The sequence below is a fragment of the Porites lutea genome, chromosome 4 (assembly GCF_958299795.1).
Source record: "Porites lutea chromosome 4, jaPorLute2.1, whole genome shotgun sequence".
NCBI lineage: Eukaryota > Metazoa > Cnidaria > Anthozoa > Scleractinia > Poritidae > Porites > Porites lutea.
Genome location: NC_133204.1, coordinates 20833494 through 20849245, shown reverse-complemented (window position 1 = coordinate 20849245; position 15752 = coordinate 20833494). Strand labels below are relative to the sequence as shown.

Sequence of the window (15752 nt, the reverse complement as noted above, 5' to 3'; positions counted from 1 at the left end):
AGCCTTGCCATTGGATTCGTGATTTTGCTGATGTACAGGTTCGTACAGTATTTAACGTAATTTCATTTTTAAAACGAATTAATCAGCCGTGAAGGTTCATTTTTGCTTGACTGCAAATGGAACAAGCAGCCCGATCTCAACGTGACAGAACAGTGTCACGACCGGCTTCTGATTATCCGCGTCTGTTTATAGAAGAGACTGTTATTTTTGCTTTCCTTCACGCCGAAAAACAGCATGTTGGTTAGGGTTGGCATCAGGGTCAGGATAAGAGTTAGGGTTAGTTTTAGGGTCTTGGTTTTGAGGTTGGCGGTTATGGTTTCAGTTAGTATAGCATAAAGGGATCGACATGTGCCGATGAGGGCCATTCCATTTTTTAATATGACCCCCTATGGATGGGATTTTTTTCTTACGGGGACACCTGAGAGATTTTCTAAGGGGTTTCACTCTAGGAGAGAGGTTTATCTGAAGGGGATTACCCAAAATTTCAATTTCTGAAGGGTGAAAACATCAAGAATAAATAGGGTCAGAGTTGGAGGGCCTTAGCAGCACACCCCTACCTTACCTCTACCTTATCTTCCCATAAGTGCCTCCCCCCCCCCCCCCCACCCCCTAGCCTGTGGGTACACTCACTTGTGTGAATTCAGGGAAAATTTGGGCAGAGCCAGCAGTGCGTGAGAAGGACATTTTTGTGGTGCTGACGACTCCGCCACCAAAATTTCCCCTAAGAGAGCCTGCGCAGTAGGATGCAGTTATGGGAAGATTGGGTGGGGTTTCCTGTTGAGGCCTTCCAACCCTGATCCTGTTCACTTTTCCTTGCACCACTCCTCTTGCTTGCTGCTCCACCACCAAAATTTCCCCTGAACTCAGACAAGTGAGCCACCTCCCAAGTTACTCCACCCAAGACATGATTATTCTTATACATTATTTACACTACTACATGGTACTATTATTCTTATATATTATTTACACTACTATGTCTAGCCTCATGTAGACTGGCAAAAACACCTGCAGAATTAAAAAGGATGAAAAAGGACTGAGGCTGCAAAGGGCCAGTTTAAAATGATGATAATATATTTTTTATCATTTTTGGAATTTAAGATGTGTGCTATTTTCATTCATGCTCTCTTCTTGTGTATGTAGGTCTTGGGTTGAAACTTACTCTGTTTTCAAAAAGCTTGGAATTCCTGGACCATCACCACTGCCGTTTTTTGGAAATACTGCATTTGCTATTGTAAAGGTAAAATTCTTAATTTTAATCTGATTTATATACATAACAAAATAATTTATCCACATATAAACTGAAATAATTTGCGATTGATATTATCGATTAGTTTTTAAGTTTTTGATGTGTTAAGTCAGGGTATTGATTTAAGGTTAAAGATTTTAGATCTAATGAAGTTTCCTAATTTTTTAATAGCCTAATGAAACTCCAACACGTCATCTGGAGTGGTATAAGAAGTATGGCAAGGTCTTTGGGTATGTATTATTTTCAATGACAGCCACCCTGACCAATATGTGGTGAACTTGGTGAATTTGTTCTTGATGAACTTGGGTCCTTTTGGTCAATAATTAGTGTAGCAATTCTAGCTGGTGTCTATAATTTAGTTTAATTATTCTGATTAGTCCAAAGGAAATCTTGCATTCTGATCAGCTAGACCTACATGCTAATTTTCAGGTTATACATAACAAGAAGATATGGGCTGGTTTTATGCCAAAATAATTGTCGCAAAGGGCTGTTGTGGTTATTTTTGTTCCAATAAGCAGTTCATGAATGAAACAAATTAATAGCGCCCTGGAAAAATCTTGAGTTTGTCTTCTTCCCCTATTAAGGGAATGTCACTTTGCATTGAAACCTGCCAGCCTGCTGCTTATGGTGGATTCCACTTGCAGATTTATATGGAAAACTTTTATGTCATCTTCAATCATTTTCAAGTTAAAAGGTTAAAGATTAAAGGTTTTTTTGGCGGTAGGAAGTGCACTTAATTATGGCTTATCCAGCTAGTTTGCAGAGATTGCATTCAAATAATTGGAAACAAAATAATCCAAATACAGTCAAAGCAGCTCTCCTTGTGACCACTCTCGTAAGTGACCAGCTCTAGTTGCGTCCACCTTTGTGAAACCGCGTTTGATTTGTGACTTAAACTTTGCAGTGAAAGCTCTCATAGCTGGCCACTGTTCCCATAACAACGACAACCACTTTTGGGATTACCCAACTGGACTCCAGTTCTGTTCAAATAAATGGCTCTCCCAAGTGACCTCTCAGACCTGATAAAACAGGAACTGATGTAGCTTATAAACTCATTCTTGCACAAGTATTTAGAATTGATGCTTATATTTTGGTAAAAAAACTGGATGAAGACACTCATTAAATATTAATTTCTTTTGTTTTTTCTTTATGAATTATTGATGTATTTCTGAATCACTTGTAAAAGACCTCTTTTATTTTGCCACGTGTTTGCTTACAAGAGCTGATTCTTGTAAGCAACCAGCTCTAGTTACATCCACTTTTTCAAATTTCCGAGGTGGTCACTTACGAGAGCTTAGTCTATATCTGTAGAGTATAACAGGATTAAAAACCCCAACTGGCAGGCAGGAGGCAAACTTGGCTTTTTAGAAGCGTGGCCAAGGATTTAAACTTGAAATGACTAAGAAAAAATCCAATGTGGCCAGGGCGGGACGTGAACCTGGGACTGCCGCATTGCACGTCCAATGTGCTAACCACTCCACCACCTGCCTCCTGGTAAAAAAAAAATTTAACCCCAACTGACAGTAGGCAGCGGTTAGCTATTAATGAGTGTCAGGTCAAGTATTTAAACTCAGGACAATCAGGAGTAAATCCAGCTAGTGGCTAGAGTGGGACTCAAACCCAGGATTGCCGGATTTCGATCCATAATATGCTGACCACCTGGCCACAATGCCTCCAGGTTCTATATATGAGAGTATTATAGGCAATTGAAATTGTGTCAGTTTGAAAGGATTTCAGTCAGGTCGCAACACTCAGAGATAAATATCTGAGTAATCTGGAAATTGAGTTTGCTTTTTATTCCCTAGAATATACCTATTCCGCCAGCCTTTTTTGATGGTTGCTGATCCAGACATGATTAAAGAGATCTTCATTAAAGAATTTCCCAAGTTTCATGATCGAAAGGTACACGTATACATAAACACATTGAAGTTTTAAAAGGAAATTGGGTTGAGGTCAACCCTAAAAATGGGAAAACTCTCACATGAAATGGGTAGGGATGCTCCTGCTACAAGACTCGTTCAGGGGTGCAGATTTTGTAGGGGTGTTCAGGATTGCAAATCAAATATTTTTATCCTTTTGGTATCCCTTACAGCTGTGTGTGCATAAGGATATCATGATCAGACAAAGGAAAATAACAGAATGCAATAAATAGCAAAAACCACATTCTAACAAGACACCCAAATAAGAGCTGAGATACTAATTTTATTATAATTATTATAATAAAATTAGTGGTCCAGCTCTTATTTGGGAGTCTTTTTTGGAATGTGGTTTTTTGGGATTTCAACTCAGAACCACGCCCTTGTTGGTTACCTTTAGTGGGTTTATTCCAGTAATAATATATGTTTTTTATGGTGAGCATCCAAGACCCTTTCACATTGCAGACACCCCTGGGAGGGTGAGATCTCGGTCAACAGTCGTCAAACTGCAAGCTATTGGTCCATTAAAAACATGCTCATTTAAATACCCATGCATGGTTGACTTAATAGAAAAAGCTAGTATAGAGCATTTACAGTCACGTGGCCAGCATCTGTGGAATTTTATTGGAACAAAAGAAAGCGTTTTCATGAAAAAAGAGTTCAAAACTCCCACAGGATTGGTTTGGGACACCAACATGGCCGCCATTTCCCTGTTTTGGAACACTAATCTAGTCACTATGACATCATGTAAAAATTCTCTCTTCAAGTTTGGTTTAATAAAATTAATGTTTTGTAAAAGGAAAGTTGTGCACACAGCAAACCAGAACTGCAAATAAAAATTTATAATAATTATTGCAGCTTTTCATGTAGTTCTAAATAATTTTCTAGACTATTGTATTAGATTTCTTTAATGTATGAACTTGTAGAAAATACAGTAAAGGTTTCTTACAATCCTTCTGTATAGAGCCTAATTGAAATCCCGCCACCCTATGATCGAGTTTTAACAGTTGTCCAGGGTCAAAAGTGGAAGGACATACGAAGTGCTTTGACGCCAACCTTCAGTGCACTGAAAATGAAGCAGGTTAGTATATTGCTAGCAAAGATGTTCTTTTGGGAGGTGGTGACATAATCCTCCTTGATCAGTGTCTATTGGGGAGGATTGCAGAACAAACCTAGTCTGTGTGGGAGTCTAGTACCTTACTCATCTAACGACTAAAGCAAAAGAAGATTAATAATAGAATTGTAAACATTATAACTGTGAAAGGTTTGAACCCAGGAGTCATTTCGTTAGTAGGTTGAGCATGACCATCTGGGTGAATGCAGTGCTGAATAAGGACTGTCGTTGACTGCAGTGACTGAGTACATTTTGACAACTTGTGTGGTAGTCATCTTCAGAGTTACAAGGGAAGATGACTACCACATAGGTTGTCGAAACGTCAGTCACTGTCAACAACAACAGTCCTATTCAGGACTATGTTCACCCAGACAATCACGCTCAACCTTAACTTATTTAAACATTAAGTTATAAGGGTTCATTACTGTCTTGTTGTATTGTTGTGTTCTATTTGGAACAAAGGACCTTTATTGTCTCTTGTGCATGCACACAATTTTCATTTTTCTTTTCATCAATTTATTTCTTTCTGATTTAACCATTAGTCCTCATCATTTCTTGTGCATAAAATTTTTTTTTTCTTGGCGTTAAATTATTTCTTTCTCATTCAACCATTTTTAAAATTGAACATTAATTGAATTACCTTACACTCAGTGCCATTTATAAGCTCCCCCTCAAATAAGACCCCAACAGGACCTTTATTGTTTCTTGTGCATGCACACAATTTTCATTTTTCTTTTCATCAATTTATTTCTTTCTGATTTAACCATTAGTCCTCATCATTTCTTGTGTATAAAATTTTATTTTTCTTGGCGTTAAATTATTTCTTTCTCATTCAACCATTTTTAAAATTGAACAGTAATTGAATTACCTTACACTCAGTGCCATTTATAAGCTCCCCCTCATATAAGACCCCAACAGCTATAGGCCCATCTACCAGTAAATAAGAAAACATACATCCGATTATAAGCCTCCCCTCTGCCCAAGTATAACACCCCTCCCAATGTATTGAAATGAATTTGATTTATCATGACGTTTTTTAAGCTTTAGGGCACTTTCTATTTGTCAGAATTGGCTGGCCGGACCATTACCAGACCAATCAGTGAGCAAATGAAATCCGCTTTTTTGAAAGGGTTTTTGCTGAAAAACCATATCCTTCGTGCATGCTATTTTTTTAAGGATATGACTGATCTGGCTGAATAGGTTTGATTAAAAGTGAATTTCTCGTACCGGAATGGTCTGGCCAGTCAGTGAATATAGGTATGTGCCGCTGTGGAGGGTATGGTTTTCAAGCAGTTTACTCTAGGATAGGGGATATAAATCAGAACATTTGGGTCTAGAATAGGGTATCATTTTTCAGGAAACTGATCAGTTGGTTGAAGATTTTATCTAGACTAGGGAAACAGCCACTCTAGGATAGAGGGGATTTGGGGAGTTTACTCTAGTATAGGGTACCAAAATTTAGCTGAACTAGCTCTGGTATAGATTAAGGGTTCCAGGGTTCCAGCGGCACATCCCCGCCCAGAAATTCCTAAAGAGCACCCCCCCCCCACGGGATCAGCTCTGCTATGGATTCTTTCGAAGCGATTTTTGTGTCCCAGTCATAAGCCCCTCCGTTAATGATCCCTCTTGAAACCCCTTACAAAGATGTAGAAGCCCAGGCCTTATAAGCGGTAGTTTGCGGCAAAATTATTTTCTGAACAGTAATTGTTAATCGTGCTGGCTATCCATGCCACTTGATAAGCTTTACAACTACCTGGATCAACCAAACTTGTCCCCTTTTTTTCACGTTAATTTCAGATATATTATCCATCATAACAGTGAAAAATAGGCAAAAGAATAACAGGGTTCGTATAGGTAATGGAAAGCCTGGAAAGTCGTGAAATTTAAAAGATTCATTTTCCAGGCCTGAAATGTCATGGAATTCAGTAATTGTCAGTCTTTGAAAGTCGCATGGAAAATTTAAAGTTATTTTTGATAGATTAGTTACTGCAGATGACAAAGCAAGGACAATGTGGCTGGCGACGACCCAAACAAAACAAACGAGAAACGAAACTTCGAGGGGTGTGTCGCAGCAGGTTAGATTAGGGACTATTTTACGGGTCGGCAAAACAAGAAAACCACGGAAAACCAAAGGTGACGGTTAACGGTGATTTAATGCCAAATTCCAAAGACCAAAGATTGACCAAAGATTGACCAAAGATTGACCGTAAACTGAAATAACAATACAAAATCTCTATCAATTTGGCGAAAGGGCGATACTAAGACAAATAACGCGTAATCAACAAACTAAGCTCGAAAACGGTAATAAAGCGATTCTATAACGATTAGGTCGATAACAAGACGGTAAAAACTAATTAAAGGCTACATAAACTGAAATTAGACAATAATTCCAAAAATCTGATCTTAATCCTTGTACTATAAAACAAAAGTGTGGGCGTTGCTCTAACAGGCGTTCAAATCCGCTTTTCGCTCATGAAACAATTATAAATCAATTAAGCTTAAATCTGTATACTTGTACAGTAACATTCGTGTACTTTTGTCCACAGACTAAAGAACGAAACTAAACAAAGAACTAAACAAAAGAAATCACTTACATATCGGTCCCGCTTGTACCAAAGGTTAAAACAAACCACAAAAACGATGTTACGACACGAATCCTACTTGACTTTTCCTGACCAAAAGGACGCTAACGCGCGCTTTTATACCCGCGTGGGGACGCCGAAATATCTCATTACAAAACCAATAGAAAATCAGGTAAACATTGTAACTACGCTAGTAACTAGGATCAAAGCATGAAAATCACAAAATCAATGAAAAGGTATTGTTCTTATGTCTTGTCCTTAACAGACAATGTATGATGGAGAGTAGTAATTTAACAGCGCAAATTGCTCTCGTTTTGGTGAACACCAGAGTTTGTTTCTTTTGAACCTTTTAAGGGCGAAAAATACTTTAAAACAAAAAAAAAAAACTTTTGAAAATTTTCTCAAGTGACAGCGAAACCCATGGTCATACCCAGGAAAACTTGAAAAGGTTGAAGAAAAAGTCATGAAAATTTATGGAATTTTGAAGAGCTCAAAAGAGAAGGAACCCTGAAATAAGCAGTCTTTCGTATCTTTTTTTGTTTCAGATGATGCCGTTTATAAATGAAGCAGTAGACACATTTTTACAAAAATTGGACAACATATCCAAGACAGGAGAGATAGTTGATTTGCACAGGTTGGTATTACGAGTGAGAGAGGTAAATATATACACAGGTTACCTATCTGCTATTTAATTCATCACTGAGTTGAGCGTTGCTGTAAAGCTTGAAGATGTAAATGTTTATCACATTGTTCAGATAAAGATCGAGACGGTGCGAAAACGAACCTCATGATCATTTTATATAGGGGGAACGTAAAGCCAACTTCACCTTAAAATTCACTTAAACATCAAACAATAACTTTGTGATGGTTCATAGATTTTGCGATTATTAAGCAAGATAATGTGTCGATATTAATTACTTGTTTTCGTTTAAAGCTCTTGACTAAGAGCGTAATTTCAAAATTTCCTGACGACAACATTCAGGTTGCGGCCAGGGTTGCTCATAAATTTATAATAATCTAACTATGATCATAGCTCAAGACTCTACGAGGACTTCTGGTGACACAAATAGAGACAAATTTAGCAACCTATTTACCAAAACTCTTTGTACTATTGCCTTTTTTTTCAAAAAATGTAACATGAATCTTTGATCTTAAGAACGGGGTAAAAAAAACGTCAGCGTCTTCCTTATCATTTTCTGTGGTCTTACGGCTTCGATCTTCGGTTTTCACAACACTTAACTTAGGGGAAGTGAAAGGAGATTATGGCAAAATGGCCATCATTTCTGTCGTAAAATCTCGAATGGCTGAGAACATTCATTCGTGGTACAAATGGCGGATGTCTCAAGTAGGGAGCTTAACGACACGACGAACACAGCGGTGGCAAAAACGTCTCTTAAAAAGCGATTTCACGCTGGAAATGTGAATTAAATATTTTTACGTCGTGTTCATGCAACGACGGCAAACAAATGTACAAGAAACACGTTCAAAGTTGTTATGCTGACCTAAACCTGTTGCCTTCTTGTCGATGTCTTTGCTGTCGTCGTCGTCATCGTCGCGACTTTAGCTTAAAAGATCTTTTTTAAAAAAACGTTTTAAGGTTTGTTTTCAGTGGAAAGTACACTTAGCTTATCCAGCTAGTTTACAGGCACTCCACTCGAATACTTAGAAACAAATAATTCAAATACAACATCTAAATGGATTAAAAACCCAACCAGTTGGCAACCAGTTGGCTATTTACAAGCGTGGCCAAGGATCTAAACTTGGGACGACCGAGAACAAATTCAGCAAGTGTATGACCAGAGTGGGACTCGGACCAGGGACCGCCGGATTGCGAGTCCGACGCGCTGACCACTTGGCCACGCTGCCCCATTTTAGTTCCCTAGAATCTTCAGTGAACATCTCATTTGTTTATATCTTTGACGACATCTCGTTTGTTTTTCAGGTGGCTTCAGAGTCTTACAATGGACGTGATTTTATCAACAGCGTTTGGAGTCAAAGCAGATACACAAACTGTCGAGAATGACCCCATTACTGAAAAAGCGAAAATGGCTATGGCACCAAACCCGCTTATTGCATTATTACGTACGTAAGAATAATCATTTTGAAACATTTAACTTAACCCGTAGGGGAAAACACAGTTTTACAGAATTATCATTTTGGAAGATTTAACATAACTCGATGGGAAACACAGTTCGACATCGTTGATGGTAACCTCTGCATGCGTCGGAGCCTAGTGGCCTAGCGAGCCGATAATATTTTTAAACAACGCGAACGCTAATTTGTCCGAAGTCGTTTGTCTATGTTTGTTGTCAGAGCCTTATATTACTTCTTTTTGGAACTGACTTGTTTCACTGATAAATTATTTTTATTATAATCTCTTAGTTAGTACGCGCGCTGAGATTGGTCTATCCCAATCGATTTTGAAACGCAAATTTCCCCCTCGTAGATAAGCCCCTCCGAATGTAAACCCCTCCAAAAATAAGCCTCTCAAAAAGGGCCGTTGAAAAATATAGCCCCGGGCTTATTTTCGAAATTTTGCGGTATCTTACTAACCCCGTTTTTCTTCAGTCCGTACTGTCATTTACGGATGCTCGTTTTTTGGGTTCGTAACTTTACACAGTACGGACCTGTACGGTCCGAGAACTCGGTTAATAAGAGGTATTTCTCTTATGGGCAGTGCTGTTACCATTTGGAGACTATCTCATGAAGTTCTTTTCGGACCCTTTCCATTTTGACAAGATTGGATCAGTAGCAGCAGAAATTATCACCCAAAGGACACAAGGCGGCAATGGTCAGAGCAAAGGACAGGTAACGTTTACCTTAGAATGATATACTTTTGAAGTTATTGCATGACTCTTCGCACCATACGAAATCGAATTTAACACCTGTTTGAGGATATAACAACAACAACAACAACAATGTATTTATTAACAGAACTATGAAATTTACAATACTTCATGGCCCGTAAATAGAGCGTTTTCAGTCACGTGTCCAGCATCTATACAAATTTATTGGAACAAAAGAAAACGTTTGCATAAGGAAAGAGTTCAACTCCCTCAGGATTGTCTAGGTACACCAACATGGCCGCCGTTTCATTGTTTTGGAACACCAATATGGCCGCCGTGACGTCATGTGAAAACGCTCTATAGCTATTACGCTAATCTAAGCAGGACAAAACGTTTAAATAAAGGCGATATTAAATTACATAAGTAAAATGGAAACGAAAAGAAATACAATAACATGCAGAAAGAAACACCTTACATGTAAATTCAAGTACAGAAATTTTGTTATTTGAAAACTAGACTAAACTTACAACTGGTGGTATATAGAACTAATTCAGGTTAATTTCTTAAAATACTCTAGTAAATAAGTAACATACAAACTCTCATAGACCATAGCTTTCGACCAATCAGCGCGCGAGGATTCGTTCAGTTATTATGAAAATACAGTTTAGTACAGTATGTTCGTCATATCCTTAAATTTACAGTCTCAAAGTTTACTCCTTGGTGAAATTCTTGAATCATAATTTAACTGTAACCCACATATAAGAACCTGCTTCATTTTGCTTGGTTAATCAGGTTCTTGTACTTTTGGGTATTAAAGTGGCAAATTTCAGGAGGTTCTTAATCCAATAGGTTCTTATTCTCAGGTGTTTACTGTAATATGCATAATTCTTTATATCACGCTCAACTTAATTCTGGTGTAGAACGATTTCACCATTATAATATAACATTTATGCACAGCGAAAGGACATGTTGCAGTTGATGTTGGATGCAAAAGAAGAAACCGGAGCAGCGAAAATTGATAATCAAGATATTCAAGCCCAATCTGTTACTTTTCTTCTTGCTGGATATGAAACGTCCAGCACGACTCTGGGGTTTGTTTGTTATCATCTCGCCCTTGATACGCATGTGCAGGAGAAACTGAGGGACGAGATTGACCTTATGTGGACTGGAGACGAGGTAGGTAACGCACTGGCGTAAACAAATCGTTTATCTGATTACAGTGGAACCTCGAACGAACGACGAACGATTTTCTCTTCCCCAGTAATAGCAACATATATGGAAAACGACCTCAGTCGATATAACGAAACTAAGTCCCTTGGCCCTTTGATATATCGAGATTCCACTGGTCAGGGAATATCATTTTTGCGATTTTTACGGGTTTGTGTTTTCTTCGCTCTCCTTGAAAAAGAGTTCTCGCAAAAACAAAACAAAAAAAGCTCCCGCACAAATTGTCTCAAATAAACGTAGGAATTTCCAGAGCAATTGCAAATTAGAAAACCAGACTAGTACTAACGCAAAATTTAGTTCCAGCCAAAAAAATATATCGCCGATCAGCAAAATTAGTAGCCTGAGAAAACAGCCGTCATTTGGCGACGCTACCATTGGTTTCCCGCCAAGTGACGTCTGACAAACGAACCCAGATCTGGGTAGTGCTTTTGACTGGTTGAATCAGATTTCCCACCCGGCACAACCAATCAGAAGCACTACCCAGATCTCAGTACTTCACTTCTGTTTTGTATGTTCAAGTGTATCAACCAGATTCAACTGTTACCACGTCATCTTTTAAAATCGAACTTAACTGACTCTGTTTGCTCAGATTTGATTCCTAATTTTTGTAGAAAAGTGCATCATAAAAAAATTCATAATTGTGTTCAAATTCGTGTTAAAGCAGGAGTTTATATTTTCTCGACGTAACCGATACTACCTGAATTTTGCCGCTTGACAATTTCTGTACTGCTTCTTTTGCTTGCTCATCCACACTTGATGGCATCATTCTTGAGTCCAATTTTGGTAACTGGTGGTCTTGCATTTTTAGGATTCACCGTCATACGATGTTCTACACAAGATGGAGTATCTGGACATGGTTATCAACGAAGCAATCAGAATGTATCCTCCTGGTTTTATGTAAGGAAACATTCCTTTAAGTTTTGACTTAAGCACAAGCAGACTAACTTCCCTCCCTTCTGAAATTAGCTATATAGGTAACAAATCAACTAAGTTATTAAACAATAACTATAGCAGATAATGTAGATGATGTATTGTTAACATTACAACATTCTCAACTATTACGTACTCTAAATTACTACTTATTGATTAATACTTTTCAGGAGTTTTCCAAATCTTGACAGGTGTTATGTAAAAATGTTTTGATGTTCGTACCATTCTCGTACCATACATTTTTTGGACCATTTATGAATTTTCTAAAATGTTGACAATATTAACAGTGGTTAGACAAGGTCACCCTCGGGGAAAACATTTTGAGGCGATCCACGGGTAGTGAGCTTGGGCTGGAATGTGTTTCCCTAACGACAGAGAGGTTAAGCATCACGTTTACGGGAAACGCGAATTTGTACCGCCTGACCCCTTTCGTTCTCGTTTACTGTTCATTATTTCTACACATAAATTAGTAGTGTCACGCAATTTTTTATCCATAAGAGTTGTTTGAGCTGTTTTATGTGCTTATTGTCTATTTTGAGAAATTCTCAATTTGAATCTGACGTTTGCCGTTTGCCGTATACGTGAAGCTTAATCTCTCTAATGTGGCTAAAAGTTCACCCGAAAACGATGCCAGATGCCATGTGTCTTCAAAACTTGACCATGCATATTATTAATTTATTTGTTTTTATTTCGTAGACTCCAGAGAGATTGCACAGAGGCATGCACTATCAAAGGAGTGCACTTTCCCAAAGGCTTACCGTTGCTTGTTCCATGCTATGCGATTCATCATGATCCAGAAATTTATCCGGAGCCTGAAAAGTTTGACCCAGAGAGGTAAGATGGTTATAAATATTTTTTGGTGGAACCTGAGGCTTTCGCTACCATCTCCATGGTCAGTTGCTTTAATGAGGCAGTGTCACCAGGATGCACTGAGCACTGCTTGAAAGTCCCATATCAATGAAAATTCCCTTCAAGTGACCTGGTCTCGCATGAAGTTACTATTATAGTGCTTAACAAAAGCTTGGAGGCATGCTCAACTAAAAGCAGGTGGGAGGGAAGTAGGTTGTAACTTGCAAATGCCTAGAAGCCGTTGTCCAGTTTGACCGCGTTATTTCGGGAAATTCGTTCAAAAGAAAAAGAGGAAAGAAAAACATACTGTGGTTTGCTTCAGCCTTGGAGAATAAAATGCAGTACTTTTGTCGTTCAGGGGTCATCATTCTGTTCATTGGCGAGTGACCGTGTATTATTCTAGCGGTATTCCAATTAAAATGTCGTGATACTGTCCGTTTTAACCACCCAAGGAGGTTAAGCTAACACTATGATGACGCATGCGATATTTTTTAAAATTCATTGCGATTATTCCTTCTCGCCCAATTTGTGAAATGTAGGCGAATTTTCCTGTAGGTAGAGAGGACATGCAAGAAAGGAAAAGAGATAGCATTCATGAACACCTTGAAGTTTTGCTACTTCCCAACCAAGGGTTACCCGCCCCCCCCTCCCCCCGAGTAGTATGTCGTTGTTAGCCCAAAGATTTATAAACCTGGGTCTCTCTCCTACGCAGAAGCCTCTTTGTGTTTTAGGGAGGCTGGAGAAGGCTGGGGATGGGGAAGAGTGAAAGCGCGCGTGGAACGATGGGAAGGGGAAAGAGTGGAAGAGAAGCTGCCGCCTTTTCTTTCTTCCCATCATCCATCGCGCTCTCACGTGTTTTTTTTTTTTTGCCATCTTTATTGGAATACCCAGCAGCAGCCTCTGCGAAGGAAGGGGTCATCATTCCGCGCAGTCAATACGTTTCGGGTCGTTCGCCTCGGATGCGTCACCGAAATGCGTTGACCGAGAAGGCCTGTGAAAACGCCGTACAGTAAAGAGACAGAGAAAGTGAAGAAAGGTTTCTTGTCTAAGTAAATACCTTTGTGGCAAGGCTCGAAGTCCGACGCTCGACCGCCTTGCATCCGCTGTATGTATCTGTCCTTATAACGCTACATATCGGCGGGTTTTTTTCCCTCTCAGATTCTCTGAGGCAGAGAAAGCTAAGCGGCACCCTTATTCATTCATGCCTTTTGGATTTGGGCCCCACAACTGCGTTGGAATGCGGTTTGCTTTGCTCGAAATCAAACTGACTCTAGTGAAACTACTGAAGAAGTTCAAGATTGAGCGCACAGAGAAGACTGCGGTAAGTGTGGCTAGTTTTGAAACAGAGTTTAATCTCTGAGCTTGTGCCGAACGAAACGTTTCGTTCTGATTAAATCCGCCTAGAATTTTTCGTAACAGCTAAGAAAAGGCCAGTTGCATGATGACCTCGGTTTAGCTTTCTTGCGCAATAAAATCTCCCTATTACTGTGAATGATCCAATATACACCCAGAGGTAAGGGGGAGGTAAGGGTAATAAACAAGTGGCGTTTGCTTGAGAGAGGGCGTCTATAGGATCATTTACGGTATCTTGATATCGTGGGAGGGAGTGGACACGGCATTTTGGTTGCACCATGAATGTCGCCGAAACCATTTATTTTTTCCGTTTTTTGCAGGTTCCTTTGGATTTCGTCGTTGGTGCTGTTCTCACTTGTCCTTCTGGGAAAATTATGCTTCGGGTTTCTCCGCGGGATTAAGCAACAAATGCCTGCTTTTCTTTTTTTCGCAGCGTTTTTGTTTTTAAAACGGAGTGGAAGCATGGGCAATACTCTATAAAACAATTAGTTAATGTACTCTTTCTTTGTATTTTATCTCTGCTAAATTATATAGAGGTTTTTACGGGGTTATGTGTACGACTCTACGCCTGGTTCAAGGGGGCGACAGTGAAATTTACCTTTGAAATATTCTCCTTATCTTTTGCAAATACTGTTGTTTTACCTTTCTCTGACGTCATAGTTTTGAATGTTGCGCCCGCTCAGGGCTTATTCACAGCGGCGGGATTTTCCGGCAAATGGGGTGTGAAAATAATCAGCGACATGAAGAACTCAAGGTAAAACGCAGCAAATTTAGTACCGCGCGTCAATTTCGTAGACTGGCGTAAGAAACCAGTGGCAAAGTGAGATCACATTTTTTGAAATGTGAGAGATTGATCGTTAAAAGTTCGGTAACTCAACGAGAATTGCAATTTTTGAAGCAAATTCTAGACCCCCTCGCCCCCTTCAGATACTTGTTGAAAATAATCTAGCTATAGATGTGGTGGATAAAAGGATTGGAAAGAAGACAAGCCGCCAAGAAAAAAGGAAAAATGGAGGCTAGGGCAAATACTTTGGGCCCTATGTCTTGGAAAGGACCTTCTACAATTTTAAGGAGGGACCGGGCCAATGGGGCCCTCATTAACTGAGTCCTAGAATAAAGTCTGGAAGATAAGACCATGTTTATTTGGAGTCATATGTATACCCAACTAGTAAATCAAGTTCATCCAAATAACTTAAGTTACAAATTAGTTAGCAGTCACGCGGAGTTCGCTTCGCTCACTCGTGAGATATTGCTCTTGCCACTCGCACATAAAATTCATATCTTCTCGCCACCGTGTAATATCCTCTATATATGATATGAAAATATAAATATATACGTATACGGTATTGACTCAATACTTAGCTTCCTGTTCATCTTTGATGTCGAAGCAATCGCACACATGCTTTAGAAAAAGGAATATATCTTTTATGGACATTTTGGTTGTTGGTATTCTATACTCTTTTCCTAAATAATAGAAAAGAATTTTTTTTTCCTCGTAAGCTTGGTATAACGTTAAAAAGGGATATTTATCCACCATTTCGTTTTTTACAAATTGGGCAGATCCTTTCTTCGCATTTCTTAAACGGTCTCAAATAGTGCTCTTTTTCAATGGCCGGTTTATGACTGCTTAGTTACAGTTTTGTTGGAGTAATCCTGTATTGTAAAGTTTGACACCAAAACTCGAGAATATTGAATTATACAATGATCCAGTTATGACGTATGATCTATTAGATAGAATTAGAGTACAGA

At 39.0% G+C, this 15752-nt stretch overlaps 1 protein-coding gene across 1 annotated transcript in view; it reads left to right on the top strand.

Moving 5' to 3' along the window:
• LOC140932851 (cytochrome P450 3A7-like) overlaps window positions 1-15224 on the top strand; it is a 15436-nt gene extending 212 nt beyond the window's left edge. Inside the window, exons 1-13 of the mRNA XM_073382354.1 lie at window positions 1-38; window positions 1141-1237; window positions 1418-1476; window positions 3052-3148; window positions 4127-4243; window positions 7404-7492; window positions 8801-8940; window positions 9536-9666; window positions 10602-10820; window positions 11680-11768; window positions 12498-12635; window positions 13809-13971; window positions 14324-15224. The exon at window positions 1-38 is cut by the window's left edge and continues 212 nt beyond it. Coding sequence (XP_073238455.1) covers window positions 1-38; window positions 1141-1237; window positions 1418-1476; window positions 3052-3148; window positions 4127-4243; window positions 7404-7492; window positions 8801-8940; window positions 9536-9666; window positions 10602-10820; window positions 11680-11768; window positions 12498-12635; window positions 13809-13971; window positions 14324-14404 — 1458 coding nt within the window. The 3' untranslated portion in view covers window positions 14405-15224. The remainder of the gene's footprint in view (window positions 39-1140; window positions 1238-1417; window positions 1477-3051; window positions 3149-4126; window positions 4244-7403; window positions 7493-8800; window positions 8941-9535; window positions 9667-10601; window positions 10821-11679; window positions 11769-12497; window positions 12636-13808; window positions 13972-14323) is intronic.
• The last annotated feature ends 528 nt before the right edge of the window (window positions 15225-15752 follow it).